This window comes from Melozone crissalis, unplaced genomic scaffold (genome assembly GCF_028551555.1).
Source record: "Melozone crissalis strain CALT ecotype California unplaced genomic scaffold, PUWL_Pcris_2 ptg000018l_1, whole genome shotgun sequence".
NCBI lineage: Eukaryota > Metazoa > Chordata > Aves > Passeriformes > Passerellidae > Melozone > Melozone crissalis.
In genome coordinates this window covers 12,176,768-12,203,013 of record NW_026535796.1, presented here as the reverse complement: position 1 = coordinate 12,203,013, position 26,246 = coordinate 12,176,768, and the positions used below count along the sequence as shown (strand labels likewise).

General features: G+C 48.0%; 1 protein-coding gene across 1 annotated transcript; it reads left to right on the top strand.

Moving 5' to 3' along the window:
- The first annotated feature begins 98 nt into the window (after positions 1–98).
- Positions 99–26,246, top strand: PNPLA2 (patatin like phospholipase domain containing 2). The gene is made up of 9 exons (XM_054275341.1): positions 99–448; positions 15,852–16,084; positions 16,271–16,336; positions 20,281–20,490; positions 21,215–21,275; positions 21,976–22,143; positions 22,594–22,726; positions 23,129–23,251; positions 24,058–26,246. Exons 1-9 carry the CDS (start codon positions 262–264, stop codon positions 24,320–24,322), a joined length of 1,446 nt encoding a protein of 481 aa, XP_054131316.1. The 5' UTR covers positions 99–261; the 3' UTR covers positions 24,323–26,246.

Below are 26,246 nucleotides of genomic sequence, written 5' to 3'. Positions count from 1 at the left end.
CGGGCGCTCCGAGGGGCGGCGGCCATGTCGGGGGCGGGCCCGAGAGCCGGGCCGCCGCGTATAAAGCTGGCTGCCGGCTCCGCTCTTGCAGCGGGAAGCCCTGCCGTGTTCTGCGATCGCGTCCTCGGCAGCGGCGCTGCTTTTCCGGCTGTCCCGCCCGTCCCGAGGCGGCGCGGAAAGAGACCCGCGGCTTCACTGCTCCGCCGCGGCTGCTGCTGCCTCCCCCCCGGCACCCTCCGCCTCCAGCGGGGCGCGGAGGCCATGTTCCCGCCGGACTCCACCTGGAATATCTCCTTCGCCGGCTGCGGCTTCCTGGGGATCTACCACGTCGGCGTGGCCAGCTGCCTGAAGGAACATGCCCCGTTCCTAGTGGCCAATGCCAAGAAGGTGTACGGCGCCTCGGCCGGGGCGCTCACCGCCACCGCCCTCGTCAGCGGCGCCTGCCTCGGTAAGCGTGGGCCGAGCCCGGCGCAACTATGCGTGTTCCCTTCGTTACTGCTAATTTGTTAATTAGAGCACCAGCGAGGGGATGTGGGTGTATCTATGTATGTGCGTGTAAATAGCGCTGCGCCCGCCTCCTCCCGAAGTGCGAGCGGCGCTTTGTTTTTAAGGCCTTTACCCCCGCCGCGGTCCCTGCCGGGTGGCTGAGGTCAGGGAGGCCCCGATGGTAGAAGTCAGCACAGGGCTCCTGGCTCTGACACCACCCACACAGGCATCTATAACGTGGACCTGCTGGCTCGGTTTGCGGGTTTACCTTGCTCGGGTGTAGGAGAGGAGCCTCTCGCCGTGTGGGCACTGGCCTTTGGTGGCTGTGAACGGGAGGTGAAGCGGCTGGAGATGGAGACCCGGAGTTTGTGTGTGCAGATGGGAGCTGGGCAGCATCTCAGAGGAGCACAGCCTTCAGGCTGCGTGTTTGTTTCTGGAAGAGTGTTATTCCTTGGGGATTCCACTGAGGAATTCTCTTGTCCTTTGCAAGAGCTAGATCTCCAGTTTAGCTAGATTTTATCTCTGTTTGCAAGTTACAGAATAACCTTAGAAAGTTATCTCTGAAGCAAGCATAGTGTGTGAAGCAAGTATACGGTGTGTCCCTGTGCCTGGGGAACAGCTGAAGAAAATGGTCTGTGGTGCCTCCTGGCTTTCTTGTCATTTTATATATAGGAGGAAGCTAACAAACACATGTTAGAGTCTGTACTTGGAAGCTTTTATGTTGAGAATAACAAATGCAGAAAAATTTCTTAAGCTTGAGAGGGGATTGTGGTGTGAGAGAATCGGGTCTATCTGTTTAGTCTGAGAATTATGAGCCTCTCCTAGAGATAAGGGCAGCCAGAGCTGTTTATTGCTTGAAGTTCTCTCATTTTGACAGGTGTTTTTCCACAGCACTCCTTTCTGAGATGTAGCCCTCATGCAGCAAAAGTTAGTATTTTCTGTGTAGTTAGGTTTGAAGTTTCCCTTCCTGAGCATTTTGTTTACAGAAATGCCCAGTGAAGTGCATCTGTAACTTCTGGAGCTCTTAACAGCTGTTCAGATCCCAATCTGAGATCTCAAGGCTGTAGTGATGCCTTGGTGCTAACTATTACTGTGGACAAGGGATAATAATCCCTAATCCCACTTTGTGTAGGGATTCATTTGCAGGTAGCTGCCAGGGATTCAGTTGTTTAATTGCTGTTGCTTCTGTTGAGGAGGTGACTCCCCAATTAGTTCCCTAACTGGGTGATCCCTCTGCCACTTGAAGGCGTGGCACAAGTGTGAGACAGCCTGACGGTAGTGCCCAAATCCTTTGCCTTGCTCAGATGCCATCCTGGGTGCTGAGCAATCCTGTTATCATGTTTACTTTGTCCTGGCTATTTATATATCCAGAGCATCCATGGTGTGCCAGGCACTGCCCTGAGGGAGGCATCCAGCCTGTTGAGAGCTTTCTGTGAATCAGAATAGGTTTTCCCACTCCCTGTGAGGTACGGTGGGAGTGTAAGAGGACTGGGTTAGGGGCCACCTGCTGGGAAACGTTCACTTAGCCCCTGAAGGAGGGCAAACCATGCTCTTTAAAGCTAACCAAGGCTTGATCTTGGGTGTTCCAGTTCTGTCTTCCATTTGTCTTCTCTGAAACTGTTTTCTTCTGACTCACCTGCATGACTGACATGTATCTTGGGTAGAGAGCAGCTCTAAGGCATCACAGTTGACTTCTGAAAGTAAAAGCACATGGGATGCGTGGCCGTACCTTGTCCGTGTCATAAACCCTTCTGACAGTGCAGCTTCCAGCCAGAGGGCCAGAGGTTAGAATGAAATCATAGAGGTAAAAGAGGACAGGGCAGAGGGTACAGCTAGGCCTGAACTAGGAGGGCAGTTCATTCTCATACAGGCTCTTACAGGGTCTGTACCTGTGTGTGCTGTGCTGCTGAGAGCAGGTGTTAGCCTGTGGCCTTTGAATCCTATGGCAGCTGCTGCTCTGCACGGTCACTTGCCCTGTCCATGGAACTGGAATGCTAAATAGTGTCTCTTGATGAATGACAAAGGGGGAATTTTGCAGAAAGAAGCCTTGCTTATTTGACTGTGTGTAGATAAGGTTAGTGTCTTCATGCCTGTGAACTCAAGAAGACTCTGCTGTGCAGAGACAAATACTTGCAGGGGAGGAGTGTAAAAACCTCTTCCTTGGGGGTTTTTTCATGAGTCCAATCTTTTGAGACCCTGATCAGAGAGAGCAGAGAACTTGCCTGACTTCAGAGAATAAGATCCCACTTAGTGGTTTCTTTCCCAGCTTTTTCTCTCTGGCCTTTGCATCTGTTCACCTTGTCTGTGAACTCATTCTGCCTTCTCTGTTCGTTGAGACCTCACTGTTATCATCTGTGTAGGACAGGAAGGCTTTGCTATGGGCTGACACTGAACTGAAAGCCCTGACCAAGTGATCAGCAGCCTTTGGAGCACACTGTGGGCTTCAGAGGTGTGCTTGAGAATAGCAAAGAGGGCAACATTGGGTGTGCATATTACTTAGGCAGGGCACCTTATATTTATATAAGAGATCAGGAGGTATTTGCAGTCTGATATGACCTTGCCTAGCTCTGGTTAAGCACTTTACCATTAAGTTGTAGGGATCTTGGATTTGTTGTTCAAGGTTACGACGGTGATGTTGCCCTGCATCTGAAGTGCTCTCTCTCCAGCTTTGAGATCCTTCTGTTTGCTGGCATGAAAAAGCAGTGCAGTTTTCCCACTAGCATAATCTATGTGGCTATCAAGGTGCATTGGGCAGTCTCCAAATTTCTTGACTGTGCATAGTGCAGTGTTGTGGCATGAACAGCTTCTTGCCCCAAGTAAATTCTAGAAAATAGCCTCTGTAATGCCTATACCATCTCTTGGGGCTCCTGGAGTCCAGCACACCAGGAAATGCACCTTTATGTGCCAAGCAAGTGGAAAGTTCTCATGCTGGCATTGCTCTCTCCTCTTTGTGTGTACCTCCAAACCTGCAGCTTTTCACAAATTCTAGGTGTGGAGCTTTGAGGATGGTTCCCTGTCTGTATAAATCTGAAAGTCACCGGCCTGGATGAGAAAAACTGGCATATGTGACATGGTGAGACGGTCCTCTTTCAGTCAGGAGGAATGCTAAAGTGCAGCTACTGCAGGATTCTTTCATCCCTAATACTGAGTAGGGAATGTAGTTTGGTAAGGTCTGGAATCATCTTGCTTTGGTGAGCTGTATGGGGTTTGTTGTGCTTGGTTTGGAAGCATAGCAGCGGTAATAAATGATGAGATCTGAAGCTGTATTCACTGAAAAGCTGTCTTTGAGCTGGTACTAAGGTCCCTCTGACTCATAGTTAACCAACAGCATCTCAATTGTCTGCATGTGAATGTTTTCCTAGACAGTCCTATCTGAGGGTGGGTTGGAACTGCTGAATTGCTTCTATTTTGGGGGGAAGGGGTGGGTTCTGCTGTCAAATGCAAAGCTGGCTATCAAACCCCATCTGTGGAAGTTAGCTGTTCTCCTAAAGCATGGCAAGGTCAACAGAAAATGAAAAAGCAAGCTGAGGAGATGCTTTTGGTACTAAGAATAAAGCAAGGAAGCCATATGTTGCTAGATTGAGTAGTGTTGTTTGGGATGCTCTTTGGAGAGCACTTCTTGGGTTGTTTACAGCATTTTAAAATTTAATTATTTTAAACTGCTATCTTAACCAGGACTCTGTCTCAGGCTTGACGTGAGGTGACATAACAGTTATTTGACATTTGGATTTGCTTGTCAGCTGTCACCATGTGACCACCAGGAAATGTGCAGCTGAACTGCAGAGACTTTTCCACTGGGTAGCAGGAGCGAAACAAAAAAAAAAAAAAAGCCCAATGAACAAAACCTTTTGAAACTGAGATAATTAGCAATATCAACATCTTAAATGTTGTGCTTCTGCAATTTGATTATGTGCATGCAAAGGCTTAACAACTGATCATGGAGATTTACTTTCTCCGTGTTTGTGTAATCTTAACACCAAATCCCAGATTGATAGAAGGAAATAAACCAGCTTAGAGTCTGTGGAATCCTCAGAGCAATGCCAGTTTATGCTGGCCAAAGCATGAATCAGGATGCTTATCCTAGGGGAAGTGTATGTGATGCTGTCTTCTGTGGCTGTGTGAAGAGAGCTGTGGATCTCCACAGGGACGCAAAGGGAAGTTTTGTAGCATCTGTGGTGTCTCAGTAGTTAGGTCCCTCCTTGCACAGGTGATGGGCACTTGTACCTCCTGCAGGGGCTCTCCCTGGAGAAAAAGCTGTTGAGGTCAATAGCCCCAGCCCAGGAAGGAGAGACACCTTTATGTACTTACACTGAAATACAGATATAATTAGTGGGAACCTTCTGGTGCTTCTTGGAAATGGTGATGCTTTTTTCTGTGGTGGAAATAGAGGTGGAGGGGAGATGTGCTGTGCTGACATAGACGGAAATGTTCGCTGGCTTGGTGGAGAAGCTGCTGAGCCTGGATCAGTGCCCTCAGCAGTCGCAGGGCTGTGGGATCAGGTGTCCAGAGCAGTAAGCTGGCAGCCAGAGCACCCTGTAGGAACTCTTGATGGGAGGGAAGGAGCCTGTTCCTGCTCTCTGCCTGGCTCTAGCAAGAAAGCTTCTGTAAGGAAAGGTGCTCTTGCAGGCATCTCGCTGGATGAGTGCAAGGGAAGCCAAGGAGCCACTTCTAGCAAAAAACAGTCCTAGCAAGGCATGGGTTTGTTCTTCTGGCACCCCATATAGACAGCAGGTGTGCAGAGCAGCTCAGTGCCCAGCCTTGCTGTCAGCAATGGCAGCAGCTGTGCCGTGTCACTGGCAACAGCACGAGAGGTGTTTGGTCATTCTTCTGACCTGTAGGTTCATCATGTCTCTTGAACTTGCAGCAAGTCTGAGCTGTTCCACTTCTTTCTACCTCTTAGCTCCCCAAACTCTTCAAGGCAGCTGCAAGTCCTCCATGTAAAATAGGAGAAGCTGTTGTGTGTTCTTTAGGGTCCTATGTCCACTTACTGATTGTGTTTGGAAGCTTAGCCCTGATAAATCAAAAAGCCTTCCTCAAATGTCTTACTGTGTCGTTCAGTTCCAAGCTGCTGCCTGCACATCCAGTAGCTGGTGGTGGTGCTTGTTTCCTGTTTTTTGGGGGAGCTGTGTTACCTTCCAGTGCAGAGAGCTTGGGATTGGACTCAGATGTTGGGCCCCTGCTCACTCTGCCTCACCTGAGTCATCAGTTTCTCCGTGTTTCTCTCTGTGCCCCCCATGAAGCATGGATGAAATGGCTCCCTAGCTTGGCTGGAGATGATTTCCACCTCTTCTGTGCTTGGTTTCCACTGAACTTGAAGAGGACCACGCAAGGTCTGGAAATGGTAATTAGTCAGCATTCCTTCTTTCTGGAGATGGGAATGGGCAGGCCTTCTAATTACAGGACCTTTGCAAAAGCTCAGAAATCTTACTCCCAGGAGCAGTGTGAATGGGTGACTCCTGTTCACCTTGCTCTTTGCAATATAAACCCTGCTCATGGCTGAATGCCAAAGTGGCCACCACTTCTCCATTGAATTCTTTGCACTTCTACACTTTTATTGCCCAGCTCTAATACTTATTTTCTTCCTTTCTGCTAAGTGTTCTTGGGACTTGAGGTGAAAGTCAGGATGTGTCTTCAATTATGTGGGAGTCAGCCAGGCCTATGTATTTGCCTAGGGCTGTGTGGCTTGTCAAGCAAGTAGAGTGAGAGCTAGTGAAAAGGAGGGGTAGAGGAAATGATTCCATGTGAAAGGCCCTAAATAAGTCCATGTTCCTGGGAAAAGGCAGATTGTGTCCTTGAAGTGGTAGAGTCTGAGGCAGTAGAAAATCCTTTCCAAGGAGCACAGAGGAGAGAGGCAATCAGTGAGCCTGGGAGTGTAGAAATGTTGCTGAAGATTGTTGTAGCCCTGCCATTTTGTAGCTATGAAGGCCAGAGGAATGGGGGAGAGAGTTTTTGTCACTTGTGATACAACAGCTGCTCGTGGCAGGCCTGATCCTGTCCCTGGGGCTGTGCTGATCTGTGGTGCAGTGTGTTACATCAGGTGTGGGAGCTGGTAGGTTTATTAGAACCCAGGGCTTTGTGCTGCCCTCTGGCAATGTCCCAGAACTGAGCTGGTTGTGCTTTCTGGTACAGATAAAGGCCAAACCCCCAATGATGACTTCTGCCTCACAAGACCTTTGGAGTCTGCAAGCTTCATGAAGTGTCTTCTGCCACTGTTTCCCAGGCTTTTAGCTGTGCTGTGCCTGGAGGATTTCTTCTGAGAAGGAACCATTCTCTTCCTCTTCATACACTGAAGTTTGAGATATTGGTTTTGGAGGCCTTTTTTAGGCTTAGGATTTAAAGGATTGAATATCATTGTAGCATTGGAGGTTCTGGCAATCTCTTAGTTTGCCACTCCTGTGGATTATCTAGTTTAGCATCCTAAAGCAGAGGAGGAGACATCTGAAGGTGTAAATGAATCAGGAACTCTTTGCATATGTTAATTACAAGGGCCTGTCTTGCTGGCTGCATTGAATGCTGCTGATTCAGTGCTGGGCCTGGCAGGAAAAAAAAATTCCAGTGTATTATAGAGGCAGAGTGTGGATTCAGGCTGCCATAGTTATGCCATGCATGGAAAAACTTGGAGTCCTGTTTCAGAGTGGTCTGTCAGCACAGAGATTTACACTGATTTATCTGTCCTAGTGTTCTTACATAGTAGGATTGGTAAAATAATCTTTAAGGGAAGCATTTAACTACTAGCCATATTTTTGCACACAGAAGAGGTCATGTGTCAAATGTTCATCTGAACATCTGTCTCTTGCTGTTCTTGTTTGTGTGCTCAGCCTTGCAGGAGGGTTGAGCAGAGGCTTTTCCACTGCTGGGGTCTGTGCAACCCTCTGTGAGCAGCTCCTGTCCTGCTCTCACAGTAGTTTTCAGAACCTCAGTTGTGTTTTGGCTGAGGGTTCACTGCTGATGTCTCTGGGACAAAGGTAGCATCAGTTTCTAGATTTTGCTGTGGTTCCCAGGGTATGCATCCTAACCTTGTGATCTGCCTGATGCTGCTGCAAGAAAACAAGAATCATTCTAGAGCAAAATGCCAACACCCCTTGCCAGAGGACTGCTTTGGAAAGTGAGCTTTTGATTCTCACTTCCTTGCTGGAGCCTGCCCTGCTTGTGCCAGGGCCGGTGGGGAAGAGTTTGGGGTGTAAGGCGACACTTGACCTGTCTGAGAAGGGAGGGCAAAGCAGGCCCAGCAGGCAGTGCCCTCCTAGGGCACAGGGAGGGGCTTGGCGTGGATTGGAGCGCTTGGTGAGCCCTGTGAGAGCTGGGCATGATGCAGGCTGAGAGCCTGTGCAGGGTGTCAGGGCTGTTCCTCTCATCTGTGTTGGGGTTTTAGCACTCACACAAGTGTACAGTGGAAAGGACAGGGAGGAAGATTGGCTGCTGTGTGACAGAGCCAGCCATGTGTCTGGTATAATCTCTGAACATGAAACAATTGCCACCTGAAAGCACACAGGAAAGCTTTCTGCAGGGCTTAGGCTGACAGCCACCAAAAGCCACCACTTCTGCCTCTGGACAGACCAGAGAAGAAAGGTAATTTCTCATTACGACATGAGTTTGGTCTCTTTCTCTCCCCCACTAGCTTTCTCCAGATGAGTACTTGTTTTTGAAAAAATTGCTTCAAACTCAGTATTACTTGGTCTAAAGTGAGCAGCAAGGATCTGAGCTGCACCTTGTCTACTCTGTGAATCCCCTTTTCTTGTCATCCCGTGCTGTCTGAATTACACTAGAGCATTGACAGGGATGAAGATGGAACATTGCTTTCAGTTCAGCTTTCCTGGGGTCCTGAGCAGCTTTTCCTTTTCGTGCACTGTAATGTCATTTAATTTCTCTAATGCAGTGAACAGAAATGCAGCATTGAACCTCATATTAGGGCATTACAGTAGGGAAAGATCAGACTAGTGGGTGTTGCTGTTGTGGTTGTGACAGAGGGATCCTGGCTGGCTGCCTGCTCTGAGTTGCCTCCTGCGCTTCCTATCAATTGTTTCATTGCTGCCCTGTTTTTGGGTTTGTGTTGCAAAAATAAGCGCTCCCGTCCTGACCGCAGAAGCACAGCGAGTCTCAGCTTGCACAACAGCAGTTCTGGCGAGGCTTTGGTGTGCCAACACTTCATCAAGTCCAGTGCAGAAATTTAGCTAGAGACCTTGTCCAGCCTGTGAGTTCTTATGCCTGCTCTCCCTGGTTGCTTCTGTGCAAAGCAGAACAATGAGCCTTGAGGTGAGGTATGAGTGGTGCATCTGCACTTGGGCTTACAGGAGGGTCCTGCCCTGCAGGTACCAGCTGGTGGATGGGCATGTGGCGGTCACTGCTCTGCCTTGTGAGCTGCTCTGTGCGAGAGGTAAAAGCCCTGGCAACTTAAAAGCAGATCTTCATCTTATGTTCCTCATATCTAGCATGTGGCAATAGCTCTGGTTCATCTATTAACTAGTATCTAGAGCACACTAACCATATCTTTTGGATCAAATGGGAAAAATGTCTCCTTTTGATTTGGCTTTATTTAAACAGGCAGCATAACTGACTGTGGGGGCCTGAATATATGTATTGTTATAACAGCAAAAAGAATACAACAACTGAAATATAATGAGAGTCCTCTGTATATTGGATAAGTGGGTCCTAGCTATTCTAAATGAGTCACAGCTGCGAAGTCCTTAGTTGGGCAGCAGCTGTGGCTCGTAAAGATAGCTGGGATAAAAGGGGTGGTCAAGAGCCCAGGAGGAGCCCCTGTGAAACCATGAGGAACTGCACTACAGAGAAGAGCAGCTGGAAGGTATGGACTCTTTAGGAATATAGTAACAACAAGAGAACAACAATGCAACAACTGACAACTTTCCCCCCCCCCCCCCCCCCCAGTTGAAATAGAAAAGCGAACATCTTGGGACAAACACATTGAGAGAGGCTTCTGGTTCTGAAGCAGTTGCAAATGATCTGAATTTATGTGGCCCTCCTGCTGTACAGTGTGTCTTGGGCTAAACAGTTTGTGTCTGGTCTAAGCAATGCTGAGTGTGAAGAATCTGAACCGGAAGTGTTGTGGGCTGAGCCCTTCTTTTAGCATCTGCCTCTGGCTGCAAGAGCTGGCTTTACTTGAAAAGCTGTCTCTTTCTCTTGGTGTTTGCACTTGCCCCGCCTGTAAGGTCAGAATAGGTGCTGCTGACTGCAGTCTAACAGGGATCCCTAGGAGTTGCTCCAGTAGGTGTCAGTGCCTCTCATCCCGACCGAAGGGGGAGAAACACCATTATGTACCCCTGGTGGCCAGGCTTTCCAAGAACTCTCCTTTACAGAACTGTTTGTTTGTTGAACTCTGAGGTTAAATCCCTGCACAGAACCCCTGATCTTGCCACAGGGAACAGCTGGTCAAGCAGTAGGACTGTCTGTAAACTGAGTAGGTGTGGTTATGAGGGCAGTTGTGTTTACCTCCTAGGTATCACTAAAAGCAAAAATAAAAGTTTCCTTCCTGTATGTCTTATCTGGAGCCAAGTGACCTGAACTGTTTCTTACCTGATAGCAAAATAGTTGGAGAGGAGGATTGAGTGAAGATCTTAAATTAAATAAAAAATATACATCAGAACAACAAAAATTAGGGAAGTCCCAGAGGAACAGCTTGTTCTGGTACATGGTGTTTCTCAATCGAACTGGCTTACAGGAGGATGTGCACAGATGAGAAAAGAGTTGATGCTTCTGAAGACTTCACTGCTAGCTGCCATCCCTCAGCCTCCAATGTTTGAAAATGTGTGTTTTTCATTTGTGTCAAATAGTGGCAGTTGTACAGCTTCTGGCCAGTGAGGGATATTCTTTCCACAGCCAGTGTTTTTAGGTGTCTGTCCAGGATTTCAGATGGAAGTCAAAGAGCTGTCACCAGCAATGGGGTGCATCTATCACCTGAACATGTCTAATAAGGGCAGGTTGTAAAACATTGCTCTTTATATCCTGCTGGCATGGATTTGTCTCTGGGGCCCCCTCTGACATCTTTTCAGCCTCTCTGATGGACCATCAGGGAACATCTTGGGTCAGGTTCCCATTCAGGACAAGCTGGCCTTTGTTTAGCTTGGCTGAAATGTTGGCTGGTTTTTGCTCTCTTGGGACAAAAAGTGGAAATCAAGTTACTTCAGCATGAGTGTGGAAAGTGGAACAGAAGTCTACCCAAGCAGTGGGATCTTTCACAAATGGAGGTCATTGCCCACAAGAATTGGGGTTGTCCTTGGGTCACTGGCACATTGCTGTGCACTGCTCCTTGGGATGAGCAAACAGGCACTTCATGATGAACTGAGCTACCCGTGAGGAAACATCCAATAATGTTCTCTGTTAATTATTTTCTAGATGTCAGTTTGAAAAATTCTGTTTATAGCTTTGTAGGTTTCTTTTGGGCTGGTGACAGGAGTGTGTTGTAATTAGGACTATATCATCTCCTGGGAGAGGCCAGGCAGGAAAGCAGGTGCATTGCTTACTCTTGGTACTTAGAAAAGGAGCAAGTGCAGGAGCTGTGCATGCTGAGCTGGAGCAGCCTAAGGATGTGCCCTGGAAGAGCATGGAACAGCTCTCCTGAAACCTCTGCTCATTGTCAGATACTGACTTTTAGCTCTTGCACATATGTGATACAGAACAGCTGAAACAGCAAGAGACGGGCAACCGAGATAATGTTGGGGAAGATCATGCTAATAAATTCCTTCTGGCTCATCCTATTCCTAAATTTACATCCAGACTGGGATCTAGCAGTGGGATAATGACAATTCCAGCAGTGTTCAGCAACCAGCTGCATTGAAAGCTGGTTTAGCTGGGGACTCTTGAAAGGGACATCCGTGCTGAGTATCACACAAACATCCCTGGAACAGAGAGCTGAGCAGAACTGAAGGAGTTCTGGAATGAGGTCCCTGGTTATAGTACACAGGGCTGGCAGGACTCCTGTCCTGAAAATCTTACAGTCAAAATACCTTGGTCGTGTGATTCCAAACTGAACAAGGGGTGGGGCTGTCCAGGGCCTGGGGGAATAGCAAAAGTACCTGTGCTTCCTTCTGCTACTTGTCTTCCTTTCAAAGCTGTTGGTGTGTTGGGCCAGTTGGAGCCTTAGCTGGGTAATGGGAATGAGGAGGGAGGAGTGTTGCTGATGTGTAGGAAGGAGTCCATTTGTTGGAGTTGAATGAGAAGCAGGTTTAGTGAGGAGCTGCAGTTTCCTGCCTCCCCCACTAGTCCAGGCACATTATGGCATCTGCAGTCTGGGGTGTGACCTCTCTGTGCCTCCTGCCAGCAGGGACAGAGCGCTGCCCCTACACCCACCAGCTCTCTGAACTGTCCTTTGTTCTCCATCCCTGCTGGAGAACTTGTCCTTTGGGCTTGTATCGTATTTACTGTTGCACTAGGCAGGAATGGGAATGTCCCTGGCACAGGTGGTCTTTGTGCTGACACAGAGCTCTCCCAGAGAGACCTGCAGTGTCATGGGTGAGCTGCAGGGCTGAATATTCAGAATGCCCTTCCCCTTATTTAGCTTGCTCTGCTCCTATTTTTGTCTGTGTCTTGGGCATTTTTTTCCATTTGAAATACTTCATGGGTCATCTGTGATTTTACTGGCTGGCCAATAGATACCAATATGGTCTAACATGTGGCTCAACAGGAGACCATCATGGTGCCCCTGGTGCCAAAGCCCTGCTGCTGATATGGGTCTGAAGAGACCCTTCTTCTCCACTTGTCACCCCTCCTGTCGAGCAGTGTTTAGGCTTTGTGATGGTCCTTGTGCACTGCACAGGTTTGGAGTAGCCTTCGTGTTTCAGCCCACAGCTCTTGGCAGCAGTTAAGGGTCTCCCCAACTGCTGGCCAACAACAGTTTTAGGTGATCCATCTTCAGCTCTGCTGTCCCAGAGGCAGAGTAACAGCAGGCTGCTCTGCTGGGCTGTTTGTTTACAGTTATAAATAGCATGTGCTGCTTGAATGCTTTTCAGGTTAGAGTTTAGGGGCTGCCAGGCAGTACAGACTTAGTTGCTGGCTTATTTTGGAGTTGAGCATGACTGATAGAGATGAAAGTCAGTTGTTAAAGGGAGCAGTCTAAACCTATGTCAATAATGTGAGGCTGGATTGATACAGCTTAAAAATGAAGTGTGAGCTAGCAGCTGCCTTCAGGCTTTTCCCATGGGTGCCACTCCCTTGCCCCTTATGGCCATTGCAGATGACAGTCAGCAGAGTGGGGACAGCTGGCCTGTCTTTTCTGGCAAGGGACATGTTAGGGTGTTTCAGGACATAACTGAGTGATGCTCCTTTGCGTCATCACAGCTGAAATTCAGATAAGGGCAATAGCCCTGCAGTACTTGGGTTTATGTATAACAACACCCAGTGGGGCACTGCTGGGGGTGGGGTAAGGAGGAATGTGCGTTTCCTAATGAAAATGAAATATTCCACATATATTAATGCAACACTTTTGAGGAATATTGGCTTAGTAATAGAGGGAAAGGTGTTGAATTAATTGGTTGGTGTGAAAAGAATGAAATGTTTTCACAGCAAACACTGCTAACTGCTAGGGATTGCCTCTGCCCCGTGGTATGTACCTCAATAAGGAAATACAAATTTAATTCAGCTTTTTCACATGACTCTGTGTCCTGAATCACTAGATCCATTACAAACAATGAGAATCTTTCCTAAGGGCTGCATCTGGCACTGGACTAGTCCTAGAAATAATTGAGAGCTGTTGGCTGACCCCTGTAGGGGTTGTCTCTCTTGACTGCCTCTAATTCAGCTGCTCCCTCTGACGGGCTGCAAACAGAACTTGAGCTGGTTTTCCTGGAATAGCACTTCTAGTAGTAACAGGATTAAAACACTATCACTTCTTTTCTCTCCTCCCAAATATATTTCCAAGAGGACTTGTCATCTGTCATGGATCTTGCTACATAAACCTGGCTTCTTTGGCTGACCCCTCAGCTGGCCTTATTTCCCGGAAAGCTGGTGCTACTGCAGGTCACCCTGTGCCCAAGCCTTCCCACAGAGCAATTCCACACCCAGCTTTGGTGCAAGTGATTCAGCAAGTCCAACAGAATCACAGATGTCTTTAAACAGAAGTGCCTCAGAGCTCCTGTGGGTATGCATGTATGCACACATGTATAAAAGGAACCCAAAACAAAAAAAAAAAATCCAGAAAGTATTCAAAGAATGAACTTGCTAATTAGCAATAATCTCACTTTGCCCTCCTGGGTATGAACACTGATAGAGCAGGCAGCTGCAACTCGGGGCTCCCCTCAAATGCTGTTTCCTGGCATAGTCAGGACTTTGCTCTCCTGTTTTTGTTTAAAAACCCAAACCCTTCCAGCTCACATTTTTTGTTCAGTCATACCTCCATTTAGTTGCAGTTGTTTTCAGTATTTTCAGCTGTCACATCTTTCTGCACGCTGAGATGCCAAGCCTGAAAGCATCATTCCCTAAGCAAGCACCATCTCCTGGATAATCCACACTCTCCCCAGTACAGCTTTTCCACACAGGGGTCTCTCCTCAGCTGCAGGCTCAACACTCACCCCCCACAATGGGGGTTTCAACCAAGCCAACAATTCCCTGCAAGGCACTCAGTGCAGAGGATTTTCCTTTATGGGGTGGTGTGAGTAAGGTGCTGGGCTGGGATCCCTTCAATTTTTGCTTGATTGCAGTTTCTTTTGGTGTTTTTCCTCCCCTTGGCAGACATGAAGGTGTCTTAGGGTGCATTTTGAGTGCTAATGTCTCAGTGATTATAAAGTGTATTTCTGTGGGGCTGACTTCTTCCATGTTAGGAAGGATGTTGAACCGTGTGGCTACTATCTGAAACAGGCTGGGCTCAATGGCTTACTGCTAATTGAGTAAATAAGATCAGAATTAGACTGCTAAACATTGCTCTAGGACAGAAGACTGGGATTACAGGGCTAAAAATTGCTTCAGAGGGGGAACTTTGGCTTTTCTGCTAAGTTGCTACCTCACAGTGCCTAAAATCCTGACCTCAGAATCTGGTCATGTTCAAGGGTCCAGATCTCTGCGTGCTTGAGCCACTGGTGTTGGTGGGTTTCCTAAGCCCAGAATCACGTTCCCAGGCTGCATTGATGGAAAACATGTTGCTGGCACACGTGTATTGCAAAAGATTGGGATGTGTCAACATAGCATTGAGGGTTGTTGCTCTTATCTCCATTGCATTTATTAACCTGGGTCTAACTTGAGTTCTTTCATTTTGCTGCCTTGTTTTTGCAATTGAGAAACTGAGTGGGAGAGCAAAATGAGGAGACTTGCAGATAGCTTAAACTGGTTGTCTTTTGTCCTTTTCCAGGAAATGACCTTCAGTTTGATTGGAGAGGAGTCTTCATTTGTAAAAGCATGCTTCTTTTGTCCTGGTTTCTCTAATTCTCTCCCTCATTCTTCTCACTTGTATGTTCCTGACACTCCTTGGAATGCAGTGATTAGCTAGTACTTAGAGGAACTATTGGATCTCATCATGGCTGGATGTGTGTAGAGGCATCAGTCAGTCAGTGGAAAATGCTGGATGCTGTAGTTTTGTATTTTTGCTTCCTTCTATCCCTTTTTTCTTATTGGAGAGCTCTGATGTACTTGCCAGATGGGACTCTGAGTGACTGAGATAATGGGCTTAGCAGATACCTTCCCTTTTGTGCAGCTGGGATGTCTCCTCTTCTCAAATCCAGCTGGGTCACTGTGTGAAAGGGTAAAGCAAACATTCCTTCACAAGTCCTGCTTGCTATCAGGGCCTAGTTTAGTGCTGTGGAATTGGATATGGAAGGGATGGAACACCAGAGGCTCTGCAGGAGGAACTAAGTCTCCGATTCCCTAATGGAGCGTTAGTTCCTCTTGCTCACTTGAGGTGTGGCTGACACTCACAGCAGTTGGGATCACTTAGCTGGAAAGCAGCAGCTTTCCTGTTCTGGCACTTCTGCTTACTGGCTGATGATTAGTTTTCCTGTCAGGAAAAAGGTGCTTACTAGAAAAGTTTTATTGGAATATGTTTTGAAGTGGATTTATCTATAAGCTCAAAGCTGTTGAAGTATCAGTCTTGTTTTCTTTTTCAGTCTGTTTTCACCTGAATTGTCCAGTGCAACAGGATCTAAAAAACAGTGTGAGGCCTTAGTCAGATGCACATGATCTTTCTTGACTTCATAAAACATAAGTAAGAGGAGAGTGGTTCTTTTTGATGGAGGTGTGTGAGGGCCAAGACAGAAGACCTCCATGACTTCTCTAACATCCCCTGTAAAGAACCTCTTGGTTTGAGTTGTGTATTAACCAATGGGGAGGAACCTCTGGGGAAGGCTGGGAATGAGGCTTTCCTGTGCCTAGTTTTGTAAAGGAGAGTGCTTTTGGTAGCATTTCATGGTGCATTTGTCTTGTTGCAGGTGAGGCCGGTGCCAGCATTATTCGGGCGTCAAAAGAAGCCCGGAAGAGGTTCCTGGGCCCGCTGCACCCCTCTTTCAACATGGTGAAAACCATTCGGATGTCTGTGTCCAAGATGGTGCCGGACAATGGGCACGAGGTTGCAGCAGGACGTTTGGGTATTTCCCTGACACGGGTCTCTGATGGGGAGAACGTGATCCTGTCAGACTTCAATTCCAAGGAGGAACTGATCCAGGTGAATGGACTCTTGCTGCAGTGGGCTGGGCAGGAGCTGCGTGCAGCTTTGTTTTGTCTTGGTCTCCAAGTGTCCTTAGTACTGGAGTGTGATTGTCAGCACATGCCAGCAGGGTGTTCTGAGAACAGTAATAGTTTCAGTAGGCTTTGATCTGATTCTTGGATTCTGGATCTCTTTCTCCCTCAGGCCTGTATCTGCAGCACCTTTATCCCTGTCTACTGTGGGCTGATACCTCCAACCTTGCGTGGAGTGGTAAGTAAGAGTCTAAGATGATCCCTCATTAAATTACATACTAATGAGTAGGTTTTGACAATGTTATTGCCTGCTGGCAGCATTTATCTGAGGAGACACGAGAAATTCCCAAATAAACAACTTCCAGCAGTGGATAGGCCTTCTTTCCACTGCTGCACACAGTCAACTATAAATGTCCTGAAGACCAGTGGATTTAACATATACAGTCTGGGGAAGGGCTGGCTGGCTCAGCAGTGTGTTGTCATGGCTGCATGGTACAACACTTTGCATCACTGAGGCTCCAGCTGTCTGCATATGAAAAGAAGTTTGGCCCAGGATAAAAGTCATGAGTGTAGTCCCTCTCCCATGTGCCTGACACTTTCTGCAGGGCTTTAACTAGTGGGGTGGATACTGGCCCTCTCTTCTGTGGAATTCTTCCTGTCCTTTCTCTGACAATAATGCTCTGCTGCATGCCAGAGCTCTGTTAGAATTGTGTCCAAGGCTGCTCAAGAGCAATCTCTCCCTCTATCATGTGTTTGCATATTAGAAATGAAAATACATGAAAGCTGTGCAGAGCTGCAGCATTTCTGGATATTGCAGTCATGCTTTAAGGGTGTCCTGGTTGAACTTGGCTTCCCTTGTCTACACAGGTTAATGAACACATTAAGGGGCAGGGATTTTGCAAACTACACAGTCAAAAGTGAGAGGGAGAACTGTTATAAAATATGTGCCCTGATTTACCATAAGTGATCTGACCAAAATGCCTCTGTCTGTCAGAGCACAGCATCAAAGCTGCTCTGATTGCTACCTGTGTCCTAAAAGTGAGGTCAGTTTTGCTCCTGCATAATACACAGCTTGGCTGGTTTTGTCTTGTGCAAGCATGTTGGTCAGGGAAATGACCTGGAGGAGATGTCCACTGTTATCCAGCCCTTCAGAGAAGTGACAGAATCAGTAATGGTTTGGTATTTGCTCAGCAGCTGCTGCCAGGGCTTTTTCCCTTCAGCTGGTAGGACCATAGCACTGGCTCTTGCACCTCTTTGGGGGCCAGTTAAGATCAGTGTGCATCAGGAAAAAATCTCACCATTCCAAAACTGTGTACAACATCAGGGTTTCTGGAATGTGCAGCTGCCCTGGCACACTGAGGGATAACTTCTCATGGGAAAAGGTGGGGAGGAAATATAAGATGAAGAAATTTAATTCCTACCTCTTCCCCAGAAAAGCATGGCTCTGAAGGGGGATTGCAGATGAGGTGAGAGGCTAATTTGGGTTGGGTATGAACTTGGGAAATGGTTTTGAAACAGAAATGCATAATTCTTAGCATGCCTGTGGTGACTGTGTTTGTCACAGAATAAACTGACTGGCCTGGCACAAGGCAATGTTTTTTCAAGGCAGTGTTACTGTGTGCAAGGTGCAAAATCCATATTTTGCCTTCCTCCTAATTTTTTTCCAGTGTTCACTTCTCTGAGATCTGGTAGTCTCATGGAGTGGATGATAGAGATCGGCAGGGGCGTTAAAAAACCCCAACAACCTAAATATTAAGAAATGGAAAAGTCAGTAACTGACCTGCCAGCACACACAGTAGTTGTGAATTGTGTGCAGCATGTGGGTGAGATGAATCCCTGGCAAGGGTCACAAAGCTGGTTGTCAAATCATGTTAGTGAGGGGCCCTGTGCATGATATGGGAATGGAAGTGGGCACCCCAGTCTATGAACCATCCCCTAAAGCTGCTGCTGCTGTGTGTGCCTGCAGGCAGCTGGTGGCTCCAGCCTGTGGCTTTGGGCTGTTCTGGGCTTTGCAGGAGGCTGGAGAGTGGTTACACTTGGGCTGCTGGAGGTTCAGGCAAATCTAAAGTGCAGCTGAACTTTACTGAGGAATGTTAATCAGCATTGCTTGGAAGCAGTGGACCAGAGAGTGGGTGTGCAGGTGTACTCCTGGATTTCCATGGAGTCAGAAGGGTTTGCCTGTCAGCTCTGCTGCAGTTCAGCCTTTTTTCTAATGGCATCTGTGCAATCATGCTGCCACCCTCAGGGAAACATGTCCTCTGCATCCTTACTGCAAAACTAGTGTTGTCCAGCACTAAAGCTTACCTCCTTTTTCTTGAAACAAAAGTGCATGCTGCCTGCTTTGCTCTGTTCTGGTCCCACTCAGCATGTTGGAATCTCATCCTTGCAAAGAGAGTCAGGCAGACGTCTCCAGCTCTAGCTGTGCCTAGTCTGGCTCTCAGTGGAGCAGCTTTGGGAAGAGGATGACAATGGCAGTTTGCTGTGGTTGCTTTAGGCTTAGGGAACTGGTGCCCACTTTAGCAGGGGGAGAGACTTCTGTTGATTGTTAGCATCTCTGTTGTCAGAAAACATCTTGTGAGCAAGCTGTGTTAGTGTTTCTGAGAGGATGTACTCTACCCTTGAGTTTAATCTGTCATGTCCTTCCACTTTCTTCACTGTCCAAGTTCAGGTGGTGTAGGAGTCTCTAAGTGCCTGTCTTGACACAGTGTTTGGTGAGCAAGGGCTGCCATGAGGATAAAATGTCCTGTGCTCTGAGTTTGGGCTGCTGTAGCCTACCACTGTAATCACAAGCTCTCTCCCATGAAGCTGTAGGCTCTTTCCAAAGGTAGCCCTGAGGTTTAGTTTGCCTCCCAAGAAGGGAATGTGCAGTCCACCCTGACCCTGATGCATCAATGGCAGCTGGCTTGCTATAGCTGAATTTAGTTGCTTTCAGCCCATGAGCCTGTGAACTGTTCTCCAGGCCCAGAGAAGCTACTTGAGGTCTCTCTACTTGTCTTGTCTGCCATGCAGAACAAGAGAGAACAAAGTACAAAGCACCCTCGAGGCAACACATCTGATGTTTTCCTGGGCATTGTGCAGCAGAAGAGCAGTGTTGGTGGTCAGTCTGACTGTGAAACAAGAAGGAGCAGGCTGCAGAATGGAGCACCTCCTCCTTCAGTCAGTATTTCTGTGCTCTGTCTGGGTTTAGCCTCTACTGGCTCAGCTTCTCACCCAGCAGAGCTGAAAGATGTTTACAGCTGCTACTAGTGGGGCTGCATAGCCCCTGTATCATGATTTGTGTTTGGGTAGGAAGGAAACAGATCCAGGCAGCAAATTGCAGGATCAACCCTGGTATGGAACCAGCAGAACTCTTCTGTGACTGAGGTTCACAAGAGCTGGAGTTGTTGCTCTGCAAAGACCCCCAGCTTCCTTCTCTTTTGGCTTGGCCAACATCCTTCTCCTGTTATCTTTTGCATGTTGCTTACTCTGCCAAAACCTGTGATAGGGATCGTCTTGCTCAGCTCCTTATGCAATTACAGTAGCCAAGGAATGTTTTGAGAACATACTACTGGGGTTGCCCTTCCTGCAAGGGTAACACAAATGTGTTTATGGTACAGAAGTACAGAACATTCTCTGATAAGAGAGTGCCTGTTAAGAGCAAAACCCAAATCCCTTGTGCTCTGTTATCACATCACAGCAGGTGGATTCCCAATGTGTATGCATGTGCTGGGATTGCTGCTTGATAAGCCCACTAGCAACAAATCAGGTGGTTTTACTCACAGGTAACAAACCTTCTGCCAGTGGGGACTTGTGTCTGAGCTTATTCATTTTGAACACAAGTGAAAAATGCACAATGTCACAGTGTGACAGCTTAGATCAATGCTAATTTGCACTGCAGGTAGTTGTTGATGTGTATTATTATTTAATTGGACAGCAGTCAGACCACATAGGAGTTGTAAGTCACACAAGTGAATATGCCTTTGTTACTGAACACTTGTGAGCAGCACACTCAACCAAGAAAAAGCACATAGCAAAAGGAGTTGTTATAAACAACACAGCTGTGCTATCACTGGTTTTTACTCCTCCAGTGCTGGGGGATGTATTCCATTCCTTCCCAAGTTGTTGGCACAAACAGGAAAAGGAGTAAAATAGCTGCTTGTTCAGTTGTGAGAATGAAGATTCCTGCATTTGTCTTGATTTCAGAGATACGTTGATGGAGGGATTTCTGACAATTTGCCCCAATATGAGCTGAAGAACACAATCACAGTGTCTCCTTTCTCGGGAGAGAGCGATATCTGCCCACGGGACAGTTCCACAAATATGCACGAGCTGAGAGTCACCAATACAAGCATCCAGTTCAACCTTCACAACCTCTACCGCCTCTCCAAGGCCCTGTTTCCTCCAGAGCCACAGGTGAGTTTCCTGGCCACACCTGAACTTGGGGACCACAGATCTTGGGCACTGGCTAAACTGTGTGCACTTCGGCAGGAGAAGATTCCAGACACTGTTAGTTTTGTATCTTGTGCTTTATCTTTAATCTTGGCATTATCAACCCAGTGACTCGCTAAGCCTTGAGCACCTGCACAAGGGTTTGTCTTCTTTTTCTGCTTGAATAGCTGGAATTCAGGTGGTAGCAGTTGCTTGGAAAGCTCTCATGTTGCTCTCTCTGGAGTAGTCTTTGCCTGGAAGTCAGGCTCACTGTAAACTATAAGCATGCATTCATGTGCTGAATTACTTGGGCAAGTTTTTTCCCCACCTCCTCTCTAGTCTTAGCTGGCTTTATCTGCAAACACAATGGCGCTTCCTGGCATCTGCAGGGAAGTATTCTGGGCTGCTTGTCAGAGTGACTGACTGAAGGCTGCCCACAGCAGCATCAGCTGTAGATGGGTAGCTGCAGTCTGTGCCCACACTTCAGTAGGATCCTAGGCGTCCCTTCCAATTGAAATTGTCCTGTGATTCCCATAGCCAATGTATTGATGCTGTACCTGCCATTCCTGCTCAAAGCCTGAGCAAGGCTAGCAGGAATGGGACTTGTTCTTGGGATAGCTCAGGAGTCAGGAGAATTCCTCTGAAGCCAGCATTGTGGTAGCTTTGCTCAGCCAGTTTCCACATGAACCTTTCCTTCCTCTGCCCACAGGTGCTGCGGGATATGTGCAAGCAGGGCTATCGAGACGCACTGCACTTCCTGAAGAGGAATGGTAAGGCACTGGCTGTTTGTAGGGTGCACTGACTTGCCTGTTCTGTGCCACACTTTGTGCCTTGGCTTTGAGAGTGCTTGATGGTGCATGTGAAAGGAGGAAGGGAAGAACTGAACTATGCCTCAGATACTAGGGTATGGAATTGTCATTAATGAGCCTAGCACTACAGGAAGGAGAGGTGGAGCGTGACCTTGGCAGTTACCAGCACAGTTGCTGGGCAGCAGTGCCATTTGTACCTCCTGCAGACACCCGGCTGCTCTCCGTGTGCAGCTGGCTCTGTGGCGCTGCCGGACACTTGGGCGCTGCTCTCCTGCCTCCAGCCGCGGCAGCGCTGGGTGTGTGCTTGCTGCCACCTCGTGTCCGTGGACAGTGATGCGGGCCGGGATAACTGGGATTGCACTGCCGGAGGGAAATCTTGCCTACAAGATGGGTGACTGGCAGATTATAGCAACAGAACTCTGCAAAACAGCACCCTGCGGAACTTAAAGGGGAAATGTGAGAACTGATGGGGAAGGAGAGAATGAACTGAAACCGGCAAGATTTGTAGCTCCTTGTGGTAAGCATTACAAGAGATGTAAGCTAAAGAGGCTGGGCATGACCTCAGCCTGAGAGGAGTTAGGGTGAAGCAAGGACTGACACTCCAAAGGCCAGGCAGGGCAGCTGGTTTGTGTCATCCTTACAGAATAACTTCTCTTCTCAGGTCTCCTTCATCGTCCAAGTCCTGCCCGTCCTCTCCTTGCCATAGAAGCACCTCCAGGAGAGAAGGAAGAGGAAGAAACAGAAGCTGAGGACCAAGTAGAGGACAACACTGCCCTTGCTGTTGTTGAAGAGCATATCTTGGAACACTTGCCTCCCAGACTGAACCAAGGTATGATTCAAAGGGAGAGATCACAGGTAATCAGTCTTCCTGTGCTGCCTGGTCTGCCTCAGAAGATTACTGGGGTATGTGGTTATTGTTTATAGCTGGGGTTGGTTATGCCCAGGGATTGAAAAGACACCTGCTGAGGGTTAGATGGATTGGGGGGGGGGGGGGTCTCAGATAAAGTTGTGGCTCATACTGTGGAGGCTGGACTGGGAGAGGTTGATTCATTTGACAGTGTTCTGCATGGTAAGGAGAGGAGAGGGTCTTGCTGCTCACTCCTTTAGAGTCTGATAAAGGTGAAAACTGCTGGTTTTAGCTCTGCTCAGGGAATTACTAACCTGAGCAAGACTTCCTTAGAAGTGGGAGGTAGCTGCCTCAGGCTGAGTAACTTTTGAGGTATGACAAGAAAAGAGTGTCCTTCTGGGGATATTCAAACACGTTTTCTTCTGCCTTCAGCTCTCGTGGAGGCTTGTGCTGAAAGAAGAAGTTTCTTGACTGGCCTGAGCAACATGCTGCCTGTGCGTGTGGCCACGGCCATGATGGTCCCCTACATGCTGCCTCTGGAGTCTGCAGTCTCCTTCACTGTCAGGTGAGCCTTGGGCTGGTCCCTCAGTGCTGCTCTTCCCAGTGCAGACAGGTATTTGGTGCAGCTGGGCAGCTGAATGGCCAGAGAGCAGGATTCCCCAGGAATACCAGCAGTAATTCTGCACTGCTGGTATTCCTGGGGAAGAAGCTCTTGACATTTACCAGACAAAAAAAAACAACCAAACAAACCCTTGCAAAACCAGAAAAACTAAGAACCCCAAACTTTTCCTATGTCATTTAGTTACAGCCACTACTTCTAACTTGAAGGAAGATTGCTGTGTGCTAGAACTTGCCCCAGAAAATGGTGATAAATTTTTGAGCCTTAAGAGAGACTTTGGAACTGGTGCTCTTTTAATCATATTCCCTTGTGTGGCCCAGCTAATGGTTGTCTCCTGTCTCTTTACAGGTTGCTGGAATGGCTCCCAGATATCCCTGAGGATATAAGATGGATGAGGGAGCAGATGACAGAAATCTGCAGCTATCTTGTGAAGAAAGCCAAGAAGAAACTGGGCAGCCATCTTTCAGCCAGGTGTGGCTGCTTTTCTTCAGAGCACTGTTCAGGAGGAGCCCTTCATTTCCCCTTACACCTTTGAATTCTAGAGACTCTATTCCACTGGAGCAGAGCAAATAAGGCACAAATTGACCAGAAGGATTTAGCACTTAGGCTGAAATACAAATCTAGTCCAGGGTTTCTTGGCTTCATTAACTGTTGGATAGACTCAGCACATGGTCCTCTTCCTTTGTCCCATTATAGGGGACAAAGTCTAGTTGTCCCCTATTATGGGGGACGTGGCCTAAAGTCAGTCTGATTAAAACAGTATGCCAGCTTATTTCATGCTCCTTCTGGAAGACAGAAGTGTCTTTGTTCCATTTGCTGGTCCAGGATCTCCAAGAAGTATTTGTGTTCAAATGGCCTCTTCTACCTCAAGCCTGGTTTTTGTGGGGAGGGAATATGGTGCCCAGAGAACACCAGAGGGTTTCCAAGTGAGACCAAGTGCTTTGGGCCTGAGTGTGTGCCTGTGCTTCTGGACTGGACCCCTGGCTTGAGGCTGTGGCAGGACTGTTGTGTGGATGAGAATAGGAAAGTCTCTCAGTAACAGTCAGCGGGTCCCAGCTGTGATGTGAGCCAAGTACGAAGGTGTGATTCTTACCCAAAAGAGTTCATGGTCTGAATAACTGAGAGATGTGAGCGGGGAAAAATGGGCACACAGAGATTTCTCACTAAAATCATGTAGTCAGTTTAGTACAAAACAGGACTGTGGTAGTGGAGCTCTAGTCTGGTGACCTACTCAAGTCTTCTCATGTACCGAGTCTTTGCATGTATTTGCCTTTCAGGCTTTACTACCACCTCGAGCTCGGAGGGCCCCAGAAGCTGCCAATTTCGCCCCCGGCACCTTGTGGTGAAGCGCTGCCCATGTGGATGAGGAGCCACCGCTCGGTCTCTGACGTCATGATGAAGTGGGAGGAGTACCAGCGGCAGCTCATGCTGGGCTTGCTCTGCATCAACGTGGACATGCAAGCCTCCCTCTTCCCTCGGGAGGGGTTTCAGTTAAAGCTTCCACCTCTAGGCTGTGCAAAAGAGTGCCTGCCACTCTTCTGAGCCTGCTGCTGCGAGGGGATGAGAGTGGGTGGGAAGGAGAATGGACACAGGGTGGGACCATTCTCATCCCTCAGCAGCAGGCTGCCCCACGCTCCTGAATATGTTGCCATGGGGATTACCCCGGGATGGACACTGGTGGAATTGACTGTAGACTTTTGTTGCCCACTGGGCCAAGCAAGGGACCTTTGTGTTCACAGCCACACACAGGCTGATTCCTTGCTCTAGACTTGTGGTGAAGCCTGGCCATTGCCTGTGGCCAGGCTGATGTTGACCCAGCTGGGCTCTCCCAAATAGTGCACTTTGAATTGCCACTGGCTTTTTCCCCGCCAAACAACAGGATGTAGATGACGCTCTCAAGTTCATACAGCTTTTACCTCCCTTGGTTTTTCAGAGCATGTTACTTGATTCCTCTCCTTAAATCATCTGACAACCTTTAGTTCTTCGTGCTACTGAAAGATGATGTAGCCTCTTGCCAAACCGATTTTTGTCATGGCTTTCAAATGTCCTCCTGACTTTCTTCTTTGCTGAAACCATGTCCTTTCCTCTCTCCCTTAATTGCATCCGCACCAGAAGCCGGAGCTGGTCCTGCAGCAGACTACACTGGAACTGCAGAAGTGTAGAAAAGTTATCTGTTTTCCCTGATTCATGTTGTCCTCATCTCTCCCTTTTTGATTGGGGTCCTCAGGGAGCTACTGTGACTTGAACTCTGAATGTTAAGTGATTGAGTTTATTTAAAGAAGTAATTTTGACAGATTTTTTTTTCCAGGGAAACATGTTGAATTTGAGGCCCTGTTCCTCACTCTGAGAATGGAATTGGTGTGGGGTTGCCCTGAAAAAAAGCTCAGCCTGCTTATCTCAGGATCAATTTAGCAGCTGAAGCAATATGAAGTGGTTGTAGGAAGATGAGAATTGTGCAGGGCATGTTATTTTTGAGAGGCTTGTGGTGGAGTGTCACAGTGAGTGCTGGGGAGGTGGCTGCCTCTGACAGGGGTCAGTTGGGCTTTGCTCCTTAAGGGGCTGTACAGCTGAGGCAAATTCTGAGTGGGTGATGCAGAATGGATCCCCTGCCAAACTGAGGCTTTTATCTCTTTTGCTCAGAAAATTTGGTTGTTGAGGCTTTGGAGTGAGAAGGATTTAGGCTTGTAGCTACACCAGCATCCCAGCTTGCCTGTCTAGTGTTGTGGCTCACAGGTCCTGCTCTGTAGCTAGCAATAGCAGGAGCATGAGAAGTGAAGACTGTTGAGGCACATGCAGCCCCTTGGAATTGGCTCCTCTTGGTCTTGCCCCTTAAAATCCAGAGCTGTAGCAGAGCAGGACTCTGCCTCGAGGCGCTGCCTTCTCCGCAGTGGTCATGGCTTGTGTGAGGGGTATGAACCCTGTGTTCTTCACAGGGTGAGACGTGGCTTCCTGTGGGGATTGCATGGACTTAGGCTCTGACAAACCCAGCTCCTGGTATCTTTTTCTGCTGCTTGTCTTGCTACATGAGGCGTCTTCTACCTCTCCTAGCACAAACAGTGTGCAATGGCCAAAGCAAACCTATGCTGTCTTTGCTGGGGAGCAGGACAGGGTATCGAACTGATTATGTAGCCTATACATGGAATAGTAATTTTTAATAGTAATTTTGCACCTTAGATTTAGAAAGGGAAAATAAACCCAGAAGTTGTGCTAATCACTGGAGAAAGTAGTGAGACTTCACGAGCAGTGTGGGTGATGGGGTGGGTGCTGTTTCCTACGAGCACAGCTGTGCACTGGGCACGGGTTTGGTGTTTGTGTGGAGATGGATAAGCATCAGGGCTCTGCTGCAGTGGCTGTGCCAAGCTGGGAGGCAATGGAGCGGGCCTCTGCCCAGGAGGCAGTGCAAGAATGAACTTGTGACTTGGTTGTCACCCCACTGCCCTTGCTGGATGAAACTATGTAACACAAA